The sequence below is a fragment of the Uranotaenia lowii genome, chromosome 2 (assembly GCF_029784155.1).
Source record: "Uranotaenia lowii strain MFRU-FL chromosome 2, ASM2978415v1, whole genome shotgun sequence".
Classification (NCBI taxonomy): Eukaryota; Metazoa; Arthropoda; class Insecta; order Diptera; family Culicidae; genus Uranotaenia; species Uranotaenia lowii.
Window position 1 is genome coordinate 70,953,331 of NC_073692.1, and position 18,322 is coordinate 70,971,652.

An 18,322-nucleotide genomic window follows, 5' to 3' on the forward strand; every position below is an offset into this window, starting at 1 on the left:
CAAAAATGACAAAAATGACAAAAATGACAAAAATAATAAAAATGTTAGAAGTTAAAAGGGAAACTTCGGTTATAGTGAAATGATTTCTTATGGAAGCTTTTTAAATATTCAAACCATTGATTGCTTTATTCTTCAGAATGAATCCTTAAATGAGAAAAAAATATTTTGGCAGCTAGTTGCTCTACTGATTCACAGACAAAAAGAAAACCATAATGACTAGACTCTTTTCCAAACGTTCTTCTATTGAACCTCTATCACTGACTCGCTTATATGCTAAAAAATAAAATGCTTCATAATCTACAATACAATACTAATTATATGACTAGCACATGTTTGGCTCCTTTTAAGTATAGAAGGAACGTTTCAAATCCATAATTCGTTATTTTTAAATAATTATTTTTAGTAGGGTCATTTCTCGGATTTAAGGGTTTGGATTCGCTGGCGGGGGAGCAGATTGTTGGGGAATCGGCGGCTGCTGCTGCTGTTGTTGTTGCTGTTGTTGAACCACTTGCTGCAACTCCGAGTGGGGATTCTGTAACAGCTGCTGAAGTTTGATGGCCGAAGGCATAGTTCTGAAATCAACGGTCGGAGCTCCGGCTCCAGCTGCACTCTGGATGTAGGCCAGCAGTCTTCGCAGTTCATCTAAGGCGTTGGCCTGCATCAGGATGTAGTTCTTGGCCAGCAACAGCGTTGCTATTTTGGACAACTTCCGGACGGATGGCGAATGGGCATATGGGATCACACTCCGCAGCTCATCCAAGGCATCGTTCAAATCGTGCATTCTTCGGCGTTCCCGGGCGTTGATGTTGAGCCGTACGGTTTTGGCTTGGCGGTTTTTCTGCTTCCCAACTGGACCGGGTCCGCCAGCCGTTGAGCTGCCCGGGGGATGAAGGTGTGGTGGAGGGCTGAAATGTCTAAAGGTAAATCTTTAATACAGTGGTTCTCAAAGATAGGATCGTAAAAATATCAACCTTTCAACACTGCCGGAGGGACGGTTTTCATCCGTCAGGGTAGAAGAACCGGCAGCATGGGGCTGTGCGTAGAATCCTCCCAGTCCTACGGTCCCGAGGGGAGTTCGACGTCCCGGGACACTCTGCGGAGGGCTCGGCGTCTGCTCGGGATGATGGGCGCCATGTACCGAGCCCGTTGGGGGTCCAAGGTGAAAGAACGGGTTGTGAGGATCCATTTTAATCTGAAATATTTATTGGAATTCGTTATGAATAGAAAACTAAATCAAAGCTTGAAGGAACATTTGATGTTGTTATAAAATTAGTTTTGAATTTCAAAGTTAAACTTCTGAAATAAATTTGAGATCCATTTTTTTATAATCAATCTAAGATTTTATCTGTGCCTTAAGTTTTCAAGGAATTAAGTTAGTAGATAAAATACTTAAATACGAAATATTATATTGGGAGAGCTAGGCTAACTTCTGAAAATGAAAAGGTTGATTTGCAAGACACTTTTCAATTTCAATGGCTTCTTAATCAATGTCTTCAAATGATGGTCGCGGGCCACATGTAGCACCAAGAAAAAAAACAACACCTCACTTTGCTTTGCATTCTGTTGCATCTTACCAAATATAGTAATAAAACAAATGTAATGTAATGTTTTAGGTACCTACTATATTTGTTCTTACTCAAGATAGTTTATTTTATGAGAAAAACATTTTTTTCGAATACATGCATACTTCAAGGCAAAATATCCTACAGGTATTTGCGACTTGAAAATTTTGAACTAAATTAGACATATCTTATGCAATTTTTTCCGAGGAATCCAATGAATGAAATGGAGTTATGGTTGTTTTTACTCTCAATTCCTCTACATTGTTCAATTATTTCAGAAAAAAAGCTTGTTCGGACTAGAACGCATTGAACAAAATGGTACGCATCATGTGTGATTTTTTTCCGAGGAATAGAACGAAGCTCATTTGAGTCACCGCACGGGTTGCAAACTGGAGCTGTTTTATCATAATTTTTCTGAAATAATTGAAACATGTCGGGAAATTGAGGGTAAATCAGACATCATAACTACTGTTTCCAATGCGTGCGTTGGCTCGAATAGGCTTCGTTGGATTCCTCGGAAAAAATCACACAAGATACGTCCCATTTGGTTCAAAATTTGGAAGTCCGAACATGCTGTTTTCTTAAATAATTGAAAAATATAGCGGAATTGCGGGTAAAAACAGCCATAATTCCATTTTTCGAAGCGTGCGGTGGCTCAAACAGCCTTCATTCGATTCCTCAGAAAAAAAATTACACAAGATAGGTCCATGCTTGTTCAAAAATTTCAAGTCCAAATGAGTTTGTTTAAAAAATTTAGGGGAACTAGAAGTAAAAAAAAGTCACTATAACTCCGTTCGTAAGCCCGTGCGGCATCTGAAACTACAGTACCGTTCATAATTGTATAGAAATTGGAAGCTCACGCTCTGTCATTTTGACTTTGATTTTCCATAACTTTAATAATATTCGATAAGGGGATCTCTCGGATTGTATTTACTACATGGTTTTTTTTAAATTTTTTCTGCTGAAGATGACCTGGAATTGAACTCATGACATTCATGGCTAGGACATTTTTCAGTGGCTCTTGCTTGTGGACCTATTAGGTCCGCGTGAGGTCTTTGAAACAAATTTCTAGCAATTGGTGCCCTAAATTTAGGTACATTAAATCAGACCAATTAATGCTAATGTGCTTTGGCCCACTGCCACTGTAGTGCCTACATAGTGCTTAAAAGCATTAAAGCAAGTTTTTATGATGACTTTTTTAAGCTTAGAAAATGGGGCATTAGTTATTCTGATTCAGAGCTTTGTTGCAATTCAATCTAAAATCTTAAATCATCTTAAAATAGCGGTATAATTCTAATTTGATGCCGCATAGTGAAGATGGCACATGAATGCTAATTTAAAGCCATAAATATGCAGAGCTTTAGTGCTAATGGTTACTTGGGATGGTTAAGTACAAAACATAATAACATGTTAACTGGTTAACTTTGTCGAAGTATATGGTTCATTTTACCGGCATTCTTTTTCTAACGGAGCTAACTAACAATTTTGGACAAGTCAGATGAACCAACCATAAGGCATTTCCCCACTTGTCAGACGAACAGCTGATTTCTCATGTTTACATTTTCTCGGCATATCGTGGTAGGGTAAACATAACAACAACATTACGCATGTTCAATGGCCAGATAATAACAAAATAAAATTGGCAATGCAATTGTAGTCGTTTTGCAAGCGCACCTTGATGAGGAGAATATGAATTCTTTATTTAATTTATTGTAAATTCATAACAAGTTAAGGCATGAAGGTATGTTGATGCTTTTAATGAAAGAAGTTTTTAAAAGAATGCATTGAACAGTGCTTATCATCGAAGATCAAAATGGCGACCAGTTGGTGTTTACATTTTTCAAAACAAAAACAAAAAGCTACCCTACCACAATCTGTCTCAGGAAATACTCTATTGAGTTTGAAATTGATGTATCCGCTCTCAGCGTGTAGAACGCTTTCGACATCATGGGCTTAACCCCTTTCGAACAAGAGAGAAAATTCTCTCAGAGTATTGAGGGACCTAGACTTGTATAATGTAGGATTAATACAGACAGCCTCTTTGATTCTATCATCCAACCGAACAAGGTGTTTCATTTGGTTCCGGAATTTGGCTATCCCTTAAAATAATTGATTAATTCCCCTGCGTTGAGGATATAAAAAGTGGCGACGAGGATTAAGCGGAACTTTAAAGTTTTATTTTACATTTTGCCTGGCAGTAATTTTTTTGTTTTAAAAAAAGATATTTACAAGGATTAAGCGTGAGTTAAAGAAAACCCAAATTTGCCGAAATTTATCAAAAATTGGATTGACTCCATAAGTGTGGTCTCTCCAGCACGTGGTGAATATTCATTTGGAAAAACGAAGTTTTTGAAGAAATGCTTAAGTTTAATGATATAAACAATAATTGAAGAACTCAATGAGAATCGGATTTCGCTTTTAAAAGATTAGTGATTTTTATCCTTTATCATCAGTGTTGACCACGTTTTTTTTTTGGTTATGCAGTTACCACGTTATTTTCAACAAAAGAGTTTAAGCATTGAAGAAGAAGAAGTTTGACAAAGAGTAGCGTGTTTTTCGTGTTCAACTCATCGACTCATCTATAATAGATTTGAGAAGGAAACGGAACACACCAACACTGTTGAAAAAATTTCGTGGAGTTGCTGAACTGCTGAACAGCTGTTTAAGAAATTCTTGCGACTTTTTGATGTTACTAGCTGTACTGCGGTAATCCGTAGGATTGGATGCTGCTGAGTTTGTTGCTGCTGCAGTTGTTGCTGAATGCTGAGTTTTTGTTGTTGTTTGCTGTTGATGTGCTAGATAGGAAATCTAATTGTTAGCTGGTTTTTTATATTGAAAAGGTGATTTTTGAAAACTAGCAAGAGGATTTTCAGGTGATGGTAGGCGGAAGGATTGTTCTGGCCCATAGGCAGGGATGGAAAAAAATCTCTTCTAGCGACTTTTGAGCAGGGAGCGACCAACCCTAGAACAAATTTAAATCGCTCCTAGCAAGCGATGCTCTCTGCTCTGTCCCTGTTATGTGGGGAGATCTCCGAGAGTGGCGAGTTACCACAATCTTAAAAAAGCAAGATAAAAAGAAAGTCCTTGATGAGCGCACTCGCTATGCCTTCCAATAGTCCTATTTGCCGCTGGTAGTGTTCGTGATAATATGCTGGTTGTTTCACCAAGCCTTTTCAGTTTTGGGACAATTAACCTCAAAAACGATCATGTGTGTCGACCGGCTGTTCGTTTTTTGTACCAAGAGTTTTTGAGGTTAATTGTCCCGTCTCATCTGTACACGCTCAGCAAGTGTGCGTAAGAAATGTCAAAAACAACTCTATATCGTATATACGGATTGTTGTGAGTGGTTGCAACAAATTGCGAATCTCCTAACGTACAGATCCTGACTTAGAAAAGATCGGGATATGTACAACATGCGATTTTTTGGGAATCATAGCGTTACGATTGTTTTTTTGGGAAGATTAAGAGAGTAGCTCTTGCTGTGTGTTGCTTGGTTGTTCGTTAGGTGGATGTGTTTGAGCTTTTTTTTGCATATTACGGTTTGCAGTTCATTTATTTTCACGAAATGGAAAAATTGTGGAGGGGTGATGGGGAGAGGAGCGAAGGGTTGGGGGTGGAAAACAGGGCGAAAACTGTTGCAAGCAGTAAAAATCTTTAAAAAAAATCCACAAAAATTAAAGAAATTCCGAAAAAAATTAAAATAGGTAAAAAAAATGATGTTTAGAATTTATAGACTTCATAAATAATGTGCTTTTTTATATTCTGTGTTGAAACGGCCGTATCTAAAAGAGTTCGGAACCGGTGTGCTACTTTTCGGCACTGTTTTTTTCCATTTGCAGTCATTTCCTTTCTGTTTGATGCAAATATCGAATTTTTCATCCATCACACGGTAAGTCTCGTTCGATAAATCCTCGACTTGTGCTGAAAAATCTACTTTTCGCAACTTGTAGCATAAATTTAAAAAAAAAAAAACGAAATAACTATTTGAAAAAATCATTGAGATTTCAATATCTGAACTACATATTTAAGTTGGCTCAGATGCAGGATTTTAGTTCCATCATTCTGTTCAAATATTTCAGAGGCATTTTTATAATTAGTAATATTTAGTTAAAATCAGTGTGGAAAAGTGCTTCTTTTCAACCCTGCTTATTCCATATGTATTTTTAGTAATTGTAAAAAACTGTTGTTTTTTTTTAAATCTTTAAAACTGCAGTTTTTAATTTAACACTTCGATGCTTGATTTTTATGTAAGTGTGTTAAATTTTGTTCCATTTAAATAACACATGGGAACACAATTATCGGAGCCTATGTTAAAAACCTGATATTGGAAGAATTTTGCATCCTGAATCCGAACCATGAGTAGGATATTGATAAAATCAATTAATAATCACTAATGAAACAACATTCTTTTAAAATAAATTCAAACTTAGAAGATGTACTTAATTTAAAATAGCATTTAAATTCTGCATAGCTTTTCAATTTGCAGAACAAGTAAAGGACTATGATTTTTTTTATTCATGTCTTAAAAGTAGCGTGGTTGAACAACAACTATGAAAAATCATGCAAGAGGGACCCTTTGCAACTTTTTTCTCAGAAGTCAAAATTGCCTGTGGTCTGAAGGAAAGATTATAATTCATTTGAAACCTTAAATTTCAGCTTCTTCGCATCATTCTACAGTTTTAACAAAAAGTGCAAATGATATTCAAATGATTTTACTTGTTTTTTTTTCAAGTGTTGAACCTTGAATTTCAAGTTATAGATCAAGTAAAAAAATTGTCCATTCAGTGCTTTTAAATTATTCTTTACACTTCGAAGAAACGTGAATTTGGTTGCGTTGTGTATCTCATTTTAATTCTATATAATAACACATCTGAATAGGTTTGAGCTGATTTTTGGGTTTTATCAGTTAAAGGTAATTTCGATTGAGTGTTGTGAAATAAACGGAGATATTCCCGAAAAAAGAGTAATAGAAACCAATCAAGCAGTTAAAATTGTATTCTTTTTTTTTTATTGGGAATTGAAATCAATTTGAAAAAAAAACTCAACTTAACTGTATAATTTATAATCTGACAAGATTTTGAATCCCTTATGCCAGAATAATGAATGAAAAATTCATATTTAGAAGAAATGAATAATAATTTAAAGGTTTCTACGAAATTGATGCGTTTGTATTTGAACAAAAAATGGCTAATAAAATGTTTTATTTGATAATTTTGATTTTTGCAGGACTAGATTATTTATTTTTTCGAACTTTATTACCAATTTTCTAAGAAATACTCTCATACTCGAATATTCACTTGCAATATGAACTTTTGAATGTCATTGGAATTCAAATGTTTAAATTTGAATCAAAATTTAACCTTTTATTGAACATAAAACAGAATAAGCGACTTTTTTTTTGGCAATTTCAGCTTATTTATAAATTTTTTTTTCTAATTGTGAACATAGGTCCACATTGGACTTTTCTTGAAAATCATATATCAGAGAGTCTTGAAAATCCCGAAGTCTTAGTGAATGCACAAAGAAAAAATCAGAAATATACATGTAGACTTGATTGTTGAATTGTTGATTGAATATTAATTGATTTAAAATTATGGTGGATCAAAAATTAAAATCCTACATCAAAAGTAATTCGTTTCAGAAGAAGATGTGTCTTGATCGTAAGAAATTCAAAATGAAAATTTAAAAGATGTCATACTGGAAATATCAAAATCAAACAGTTTTTTGCAAAAATTTCACACATTCGTTTATTAGTAAAAAAAAACAATCCAAGTTCAGAATATAATGAGCAATATAAAATTTAAGATTTTAATTCGTATTCGTATTAACATTCCAAAAGTAAGCAGCAGTTTTCATTTTCAAAAGAGTGCTTCTTATTGATGATGTTGTAAAAAGATGAAATTTTTTCAAATTCAAACTATTTTTAAGAAAAGTTAAATTATTTTAAAAAGGTGTAGCAAAGCTCATCAGGTGTGCTAGTATACAATAAACAAAGAACACAAAACATTTAACAAAAAATAAAATCATAAGTATGTTATTTAATTGATAAAGGTTCCACGTCTCAATAAAAATTTGTGAAGTTTGGCGGTAAATTTTTATAAATATAGGAGTTTCATGAAAATGGTTTATAAAATCTAAACAGACTTGATATTTAAAAAAAAATAGTATAGTAATAAAGGTATATTTGAGGTATCAAATCAAGGTTTTAATAAAGAAAAATTAGAAATATCAAACACAAACTGCGTTTAGAAAAAACGAATATGTTCTTCAAGTTTAGACGTGTGATATCACTTCGTATCACGGAATCATAAAATCATCCTAATTTAAATCAGAAAAGTTTGATTGAGTTTTCAAACTGTTAACAGTTTACAACAAAATGAGCAAAACTTTATCTTTATGTTCATATGTAGCGAACTGGTGCTGATACCTGTTCAAAGATTTAATGAAATATCATTAAATATCAATAAAATTAACATAAAAAAAGAACACTTTCCCGGTGATTTGTGGAAATTTCCAGCTTCCTGGAAAAACCTTGAAATTCCAGAAATTTTCCGGATTTTTTCTTATTCCCAAGCACCTCATTTTAACCAATTTGATTTTATTCCAGTTTTATCAGCTTCTTTTTGGAGCTTTCAATACAAAAGTTTAAAAAAAATCATAATTAGGGGGTTTCGTACGCGTCTGTTCTCCATGTTAGGGGCGGCGTGCGGAGTGCAACAACGTCCTGGTGGTGTTCGGGACCCAAAACAGCAACATCACGACGGTCCTCCTGCGAGATAGTGGGGTTAGCTGCGGGCCTTGCGAGCCTGTGACTACTAAAAAAACATAAGCAACGAATAACGAAAATCATATTAATACCAATCCAAGCGAATTATTAATATAAGCGCTACGGTAATCTAAAACAAAGTAATAAATTTTGAATAAATCAGTTAAAACTGCCATGTCCGTGCACTAAGCCAAAAAAATTCTTCAACATGTGCCGGCCGACAGTTGAACTTCCATCCACGCCGTCTGTCATATGTTGTAGCTTCGTTTGCGCCATCTGATTCGGATCCGCATGGATCTGTGTATGTGAGACACTCACTCTCAGCGAGCCAAGCGTACGTTGCGATTGGTTAAAGTTCGCTAGCAAAAAGGGTAGCTCTCCTCCCCGAGCTATACACAGTCTCAAAATGTGTTTGTCGGTATTCAACCATCATCGTTCCAATAAAAATCTTCTATCGAGGGGATATGATTTTGCTCTCGGTTTGTACAGATCGCGACTTGTACACTTGACGACAAAACGTTTGTCGGATCAAAATCCTTTCGTTTCCATCCCTGCCCATAGGCGCCAGCTGAAGTTGATGCCAGCTTCTCAACGAAGGACATCGGTACATTTTACAATCCAAGAAGAAGAAGATGATGATTTATTACAAAACCGTGAATTTAGCAATGGCAAAAGGCGACGCAGCGTAGATGAAACAGCTAAGTTTTTGTCCGATTCAGATTCTGACTTTTATGGATATCCAGCTGATTCGTTTATCTACATGGAAACAGATCAACCAGATGATACTGCACCGACCATGGATTTAAATGCTTTGAAGGTAATTCGAATAAGAAGATCTGATCGAAGATCAAAGAGAAGACGCAAAGAAGATTATATTTACTGCTAAACAACGAACATTATAAGTGAATCAAAATATCGATTGAATTATTGGTTACGTTTTAATAAGTTGCATTCAAATATCATTTAAATAGTTAAAGTTTGGTTGTTACATTTATACTATAATATTTAAGTAAGTCTTCGCTTAAAAGGGTGGAGAAGTTGATGTATCCGCTCTCAGCGTGTAGAACGCTTTCGACATCATGGGCTTAACCCCTTTCGAACAAGAGAGGAAATTCTCTCAGAGTTTTAGAAGGTGATGATTGAGGGACCTAGACTTGTATAATGTAGGATTAATACAGCCTCTTTGATTCTATCATCCAACCGAACAAGGTGTTTTATTTGGTTCCGGAATTTGGCTATCCCTTAAAATAATTGATTAATTCCCCTGCGTTGAGGATATAAAAGAAATTAATATGTTTCTATAGTAAAAAAGTTAAGTACTTCAAGCTATTTTTAAGCAATTAGCAAAACAGCTTTAATCGAAAAATGTCATTAGGCAGCATCACAAATGTGTAACGAAACTTCAATATCGATTTTCTAGAAACTCTTTTCAAATAATTTTACGACCCCTTCAAAAATGAAGAGGTTTTTGTTATTTTCCCTTGTTTACATATTGACAGTTCTTCCAAGTTTCCTTGAAGACATCTGGTGGCTCAACCAAAAACACTAAATGATTCAAAACTTTCGTTATCTAATTGTCAGAGCGATCTGTCAACCGGATTTTTTTTAGCGCGTTGAAGGTTAAAAATGTTCCCTAAGAGGCTGAATAGCATTCTCTTCAGCCATTGAAATGAACTTAAAAGTCTACTTAAGAACTTAAATTTTGGGATGATTGGCATTCTTTTCAGACAGAAACGAAAACTGGAAAGCTTCTATGAACCCTTTTCAAGGGAATTCTGGTTGCTTGGGTTAATATAAATAAAATAGAGATAAAAATTCAAGAACAATGGCTGAAAAGAAGAAAAAAATAATTAAACTTCGTTGAAGACTTTAACTTTAAAATTAGTTTTACCCGTGAAAGTTTTAAAAACCAAGAATTTTGGATTTGATATTCGAATTCAGAATTCAGATAAGGAATTTTAAATCAGATCTCAGAATAAGTATTCAGGTTCCGAATTCACATTCCAAGTTCGTATTCCAGATCCAGATTCCGAAAAAAAATCATAATTCCGTCAATTCCGATTTAGTGTTTAAATTCAAATTTCAGATTTAGATTCAGCTTCAAGAATGCTTCCTGATTAATGAATCCAGAATTCAATTTATGATTCTTTATCCAGCTTTTAGACTCCGATTGCATATTCTGGTTCCAGATTCAGATTTTTTGGACAGATTTTGATTTCAATTCGAATTTTGGTTTCAGACTTGAGGGTAAACTTCCTGTGATACAAATTTCAAATTAAGAAAAGAAAACCAATTTATTGAATCAAAGCAATCGAAAGGTTTCCTTTAATTCAAACATGGTATGACGTGACTTAAGCGGGCTATAGACTACACAAATGGCCTGTACAAATTCGATGATTCCACGACGATGGTTTGATCTATGCTCGCCCACACACTATACAAACATTTTTCACTCGAACACAAACGATTGCTGGCGAAAACTGCAACGGCAACAAAACAAACCATCTCCACACCGGCTGGGAGGATAGATTGTACAAAATATTTCGATCCCGACCGATTTTACTAAAACCGTTTGAGCGCACTATGCAAATCGTGTTTGCAGCGACAAAATTTCATCGAATTTTATCGCATTTGTACAAATGTTGTGTAGTCTGTGGCCCGCTTTAAAGGGAATCTTTCTATTGCTTTGATTCAGTAGAATTATTCAATCAGGTAGGCTCACAACATATAGTTGAACCCAACTTATGAATTCAAATTAAGAATTCAGACTTCAGATTTAGATTTAAATTTGGACTTGTTTTGGTTCAATCTAGTCAGGGTGGCCACAGAACCGGGAAAACCGGGAAAACCGGGAAAAAACCGGGAATTGAAAATTGAACCGGGAAAACCGGGAAAAACCGGGAATTTAGACCCAAAACCGGGAAAATTGACAAAAGGAAACCGAAATTCAGTTTTGGTTCCAAGATCAGGGATTCAATCCAAAATTCAAAATTCAGAACAATAATAATTTGAATTTCCAAGACAGAATTGAACATTACAAAATATTTGTAAAAGGAATATCATAAGTTTTTAAATTTATGGACTACTCTGATCTCTCTTCTTCAATTACCCCTCTAAATTGAAGAAAAAAAAAACACAAATATTACCGAAACCCAAGTTTATAACAGCCTTGAAGAAAGAGATGAGAAATCCAAAAAGTAGCTTAAATTTTTTTCAAGTATCGCACATTAAATTCATTAAAAAAACTATCAATCATTTAAAAAAAACGAATCGAAGTTAAATTTTTGTTTCAAATTTTAAAATTTTAAAATGATGCCAATATTCTAATTTTCAAGTGATAATGTCAAAAGTTAAGAAGTTAGTTAAAAAAAATACTATCACGGGGTCCAAATCATTATTTAAAGTTGTTCTTTCAAAATTAACATTATTCGATAACTGGTCATAATTTATCCAGAAAATTTCGAATTACATTCTTTAAAGCTTGGATATGTTGAAATTCCATTGAGAATTTACGAAAATCGTGACAAAAATTTTAATAAAATTCTCATATGAAATTTAGTAACACTGTTCAGAATTTTCACGAGCTTTTTTATGAGGGCGTGTTTATGTCGGTAGAAGACACCTAGCAAATTTTTTAAAATTGTTAAAATAGTTCAACATTGCATGGTACTTCACTTAAAATATACATATTTGTGTTTCGAGTAAAGTATTTAAACAAAATAACAAAATATTTGGATGAAATTGATTATTTTTATTTTTTTTCTTTTCGATAGTACAAGGCAACAAAATTTACGTTTTTCCGTTTTTAGATGAATGAACTTTTAAGTTCTCTCTAATCAAACAAACGTATTTTTCCGTTTGAAGGGGGTTTAAGAGCTGATTTGACTGATTTGAGGGTGACATATTCAAATATGCAATTTAGTTTATTTCTGCTAGCTCTAGTTTTTTAAATTCAAAAGTGATTTTTGAAACTTTTTATCAACATTTTAGAACTTTTCTAAGATACTCGAAGATTTCGATTCAATGATAAACTTTTCGAAGACCGCGAGTAATTCAATCTTCTGAGAAAACTGAGCTTATTTATCACAGTATGGTAAAATATGAGAATTAAAAGATATTTTGGATTATTTTTAAATCCAAATAAATCAAATATTTTTTCAAAGCATAAGTCAAAAAAACCGCAGTCTACAACAAAGATATCTTTGTTATGATGTTTATGTTATGTTTATGAAATTTGAATCTTTGATACCAAATGCTCATAAATGTTCTTCAATGATTTCAAAATAGTTACATTTTTTCTGTTGTACTTTTAACACTTCAGGATTTATTTTCAAGTATTGTTTCTTTGAAACTAGAAATTCTAGGTAATATATTAATCTTCTATCAAATAAAGAATAATAAATAGATTTCAAATCAGTTTTTGTTTTTCAAAGAGGGTTGTCTGTTTATTAGTTATAAATGATTTATTTAGCTCAAAACTTAGTAAAACCAAATATCACTAGATTCGATAGAATCTGACAAATGATTCGAATTCAAGACGGCAAAATCAATTTTTAAAACAATGGCTTTTTTATTTATTGTAATCTGCATTTCATAACTAAGCCAACTAAGTACACTATCAAGTCTCTTTAATTTCCAAAACCTTTTTCATACACTTTTCAAATTGATTTTTGTATGAATCCTTAGAGTTAGCCTTAGCTTAGCGTGTGGTTGCAAAAACTTATAAGATTTTTCTCTCTGATACAGGGGTTGTTTCCATCAGTTATTTGTTCATAATTTAACCCCAAAAAAAATGACTCAAAATAAAAATATATTGAACAATTGAACAACACTTGAACAATTAACTGTAATTAACTGAAATAAAATTCACATTTTTCTGCATAACGAAGCTAATCATCTACTGAATTAAGCATAAAAACGCTGAGATTTTTTTTCAATGCAAAATATTTCATTTTGCAAAAAAATAGATATGTGTAAATAATGTATGAAATCTTTTTTTTTATTATAAATATATTTTTCCATTATTTACAGAACTGATTCATGCTAAAAATATTTTTAAAAAAGTTCTAGACTGCAGTAGAGGGTTTAAAAATTATCTTTATAAGGTTTATGGCTGCTACAAAAATTACATTGTTCCTTTTTAAATTTCTTTCAAAATTTGCAATTTTAATTTTAAATCAAAATTTTATCTTGAACTTAAAATTCAATTAAAACTACAAAAATATCAATTACAATTACAATTACAATTTTATTGCGCTATGAAAATCAAAAATAAATGTTTCTAAATTTTATTGATTTATGATAATAAATTTAGATATCATTATTTTGAATTCTTTATGCATTTTGTTTGAATATTATTTTAAAATTGAAATTCCGTAATTTGATATAAAAATACAATTGGTGAATCTGAGTTGAATAAATGTTTTTAATTTTTCTTCATCTCAAACTTTGATATGCTGTTAAATAATCCCTAAAAATGTTAAATCAAGACGATGCAACTCTTGGTCCATATTTTTTAAAACTTTAATAGTCAGAATTCAAAATAGAGATCACGATTTCACGATCACGAAGTTAACTGTGCTAAAACTCAATTGTATAAAAACATTTATGACAACGATTAAAAAATTTGATTTGTTTTTTTTTTTTAATTATTGGCCTCTTTACGGAATATTAAAGAAAATCTTGTTTAAACTTGGCCGAAAACAGAAGACAAGTTTTTCGGAAAAAGGTAGGGTCTACTGAGGTTATTATAAATAAAGATTTTTTTTGGTTTATCTGTTCATAATTACCCAGATGAATTTGGCGAAATAATGGACGCTGTTAAGATTCTTGTTACGTAACAATTTTTAGTGTTGACAATATTTCTAGATAAATATAAACACTGCGTCTAGATAGGAGTAATGGTTTTTCTAATTTACCCTTAATTAGTCATGGGCAATTTTTAGATTCACAAAGGAACAGGAAATCATGTCCTACAATCTCATATTTACAGATTTTTAGAAACTGATAAAGTTATATCTCAAGATCTTGATGATAATTGTTACATATTAAACATTAAAGATAAATTTAGATAATCAAACAATGCCTTAAAACATGTGTTCATTACCCCGTATTTTAAAAAAACATGGGGAAATTTTTAACAATCCTCTGTGAATAAGTGAGATAAATTTTGATTAAAAATTCATATCACACTTGGAGATGCATTTATTACTGAATGTAAAACCTCTGGAAACAAAATTTTAACTGAATTTACTGTTACGAGAGAGTGATATGATTAAACTCCCTCAGAACATTTCGAATATTCTTAGAGACGTGGATTTTGTGAGCTGTAGTAACGTACTTGGCATCTGTAACTTATGAAAAAATAATAGAATGTCACATGACGAATGATTGATTGAACAGTTCTGACACACCATTTTTTAATTTTTGTAAACATGACTTAAACTATAACGATTTGATGTAGGATGTTTTTTTATCATTTAAAAAAATGTGATGAAAACCTTAAAGTAGAATCGAGTTCGTCAAAGTGTTCAATGATTTGAGTATAATGAAAAAACCAAATCAATTAAATATTTTGAAAGTTTTACTATATTTCGACGAAAATAGATAATAAAAGTCTGGAAAACCTTGAATTTTTAACCGGGAAAACCGGGAAAAACCGGGAATTTCAAAATGAAAATGTTGTGGCCACCCTGATCTAGTGTTTAATTTTGGGTTTTTTTTCTGTTTTAGCGTCTTTTGTCTGTAATAAAACAAAAGAAAACTTCTAGGTGAAGCAAATAGAAATTCGCTGCAGCATTTTTTTTTACTGTTCAGTTTTTTTTAAATAGATGTAATCGCTTTAGATTAAAAATCATGCCGGAACCAAAAAATCAACAAAACTTTTGTTTTTTGTGTCAGGCATGCTCAGTTGGGTGAAATTGGCAAAACTGCTTAATAAAAAATTTTCTTAAAGACTTAAAAAAGGTTTTTATAATGATCATTTTCAAGAAACGAATTTTTTATTCACACACTGGTCGGTGATTTTACTAGACCAATTTGACTTTTGAGCGTTTTTTTATATTTCTGTTTTAAAGCCCTGGGAAAACTTGATTGTAATTTTTTGTTATTAAATTTTGTCACAGTATTTTTTGGTTTGTTATAATTTGTCTTGTGTTAGTCGAATTCTTCCGGTTTTGGTTTGGTATATTTTGTTTCGTCATATTTTATTTGGCTTTACCTTGTTCTTAGGTTTTTATTATGTTTATATCAATTTGTTGTGTTTTTTCATGTTTAAAGAAATGTTTTCATCAAAAAACCTTATCTGTATTCTGTTTTTTACATGATAAGGTATTTGTTTTAAAATAAAGTGCTGTAAAAATCTATACAACTTTTATGAAACTTCCGCCTTCAACATAATTAACCCTTCGTTTCATGATTTTTTATTTTTCCTTAAAAATCATTTTAAACAGTTGAAAATGATGAGTGCATCAAGAAAAAAAAATTAAAATTAAATACGATTTTCTCATTTTTCCATACATTAATTGTTGCAAATTTGTAACTTTATGAAACAAAGGGTTAATAGTATCCATCAGAATTTTAATAAATCTTAAAATAAAACTCTGCATATAAAAGGTTTTCAAAAGTTTCTTAGTTACAGTGTATGGATAAACAAAAATTAAACTTATCACAGCAGAACTTTCAAATATCGATATCTGCCTACCAAAAGTTTTCCGGCGTCGCGTAGCTTTCTGTTAAGTTTATAATTTGACAAATAGGTGGCGTTAAACCAAGAAAGCTTACAACACTCACCGCCAGGTGCTTACCAGAGCCAGGGAAGGGGGATTGATGCCGATAAACTTCCGAACTATGTTTTTTTTTCAATTTAGCAGGATTTTTCCTAATACGCACACAGATACAGAAAGATGAAGGCAAATCCGAGTCGTCGAGATTAAAGAGTTTTTTTTCTCTCTTCGTTATTCTTTGCCTGCCATCAAGGCGCTGCTGCCAGATGATAACGCCTATAGATAGATAGATACAGCACAAAGCCAAAGATCAACACATCGTCACATCATCGCACATGTATCCTGTCTATTTCAGATGTCAAAGTTTGAGCATGAAATTCAATATACACACATGAACTCTTGAAAAAACGGGGAACACGAGAACACTTAAATGGAGCTGGGGCCGACTGTTGGCTCTTTTGGAAAACGCCTGAAAGAGGGATTGAAGTCGCCGCGCGAGGCGCGAGAGGAATACGTACCACTTAAAAGAAAAGCCGATTTTCCTGTTGTTGGTGTTTTAGCAGAATAGAATCAGCAGCAGGACCAGATAACGAGTTTGCGTAGGCGATGAAGAGCGAGAGCGTTTCCACGGAAATCAATTTTCCAGCCTCATTCCAAACCGAAGCTATCAGCAGCAGCAGCGTTCACTCACTCACTACACTCTACAACACAGCCGACCGAGCAGATAAAATACTCCTGATTCGATGGATCTGCGAATGGATGCTGGCAGGCGGCTTATCGAATGCGATTTTCCCTCTCTGAAGGACTCTTGAACGGGGCAGCCACACTTGAAGCGTACACACACAGTTTTTCCAACCCGCTTCAATTCGGATGAAAATGTAATTAATTCCCTCGGGAATTCACTTTAAGTTATCGAGAAAACGCATCTACAATTTCTGGGGATACACTTTCTCAATCGAGGACGACAAACGACAACGTTACGCTTCGGAAAAATGTACGCAAAACAGAAAATAAATTTGTGCTCCACCAACAAACGACGATGACGATGATGATGGCTGACTCGCTGAGGATTTTGGTCCTCACGGATGCGATGCTGCGAATCGTACCTCCACGCGTTGCCTGTATGGTGGTTTAAAATGTTTTAGTTCTTCTGGCGAGCGAACCAAAAACCACAGAAGGATGAGAATTGTAATTGCGGATCGTAATTTCGGGTGATTTTCGATGATGGCGCTGTTGTCGCCCGCTCCTGGTTTGTTTTTTGGGCCACTTTTCTTTTTCTTCTTTTTTGCTTTATGGACCTGCTGAGTGTGTGTTTGTTGCTGTTGTTGCTGCTGCTGGGTATTTAAACGGTAAAGCTCTCGTCGATAGCGAGCGAGGGTTGTTGTTATGAATGCTTATGTGAAGGGGGAGGAAAAGTAGAATGAATGAACGGAGGTGAAGGATTTGGGAAAAGCGAAGAAAACCGCACATGTTGGCACCGCACATTTACACAAAGACATATAACCTGAAAAAGTGCTGCGAGGATCATGCGGTTATTGTGCATAACCGGTGCGATTGAAATCGGCTAGGGATGTTCAGCAAGGATTATATTTTGTTCAATCAATTCTGAGCAATGATGTGTATTCTGTAAAGATAATTTGGATGAGGTTGAAAACTGAATAAAAGTTCATTAATCGGATGTTATTATAAATTAAAGAAAAAATACTAACATGAAATACAAAATGAAACATTTCTATCATTAAGAGATTCAGCAATAAATACTTTTTCGTACCAAAAAACAATCCATTTATGCAACAACGATGACCATATTGAATATACCGGTGACATTTTTTATATTACGTATCTGTTTTGTTTGGACTCTGGATTTAATCCAGCTTTGTGGTGGAAAACGACACAACGACAAAACATATCTATGACATTTTGAACAAAATAACAAACCCATACGTCCACTAATGAAAACAAGCAATTTTCAAAAGCTTTAGCTAAGTGAGGCTTAAAAAATGAGAAAACTGGAAATGGTCCTAGTTTACGGAAAATCATTGTTTTCGTAGCCTCAGAATTTCGTGGTCCTTGTCTTTTTCGATCTCAAAAAATGTTTGAACCCGGGTTTTGATTTGAAGTTTTGTATTGAAAAACGCGAAAAATTGTTCGGAGAATGTTACTTTTTTGGTTTTTCTTAAATGATCGAAATTCCAATACCGTCAACTGGGGCATCATCAGCAACACTTTTGAACTTCAATGGCTTTTAAAAACTTAATGTCCACAGATAA

At 33.4% G+C, this 18,322-nt stretch overlaps 1 protein-coding gene across 7 annotated transcripts in view; it reads right to left on the minus strand.

Moving 5' to 3' along the window:
* Positions 1–97: 97 nt before the first annotated feature.
* Positions 98–18,322, minus strand: part of LOC129746372 (class E basic helix-loop-helix protein 22-like) — a 162,735-nt gene continuing 144,510 nt past the window's right edge. For 3 of the 7 annotated variants that reach the window (XM_055740005.1, XM_055740006.1, XM_055740000.1), the window contains exons 3-4: positions 972–1,192; positions 98–914 (exon numbers count right to left, since the gene is read on the minus strand). In XM_055740005.1, coding sequence (XP_055595980.1) covers positions 422–914; positions 972–1,186 — 708 coding nt within the window. In that variant the 5' untranslated portion in view covers positions 1,187–1,192 and the 3' untranslated portion in view covers positions 98–421. The other 4 variants (XM_055740007.1, XM_055740001.1, XM_055740003.1 and 1 more) reach the window with 4 other exon arrangements.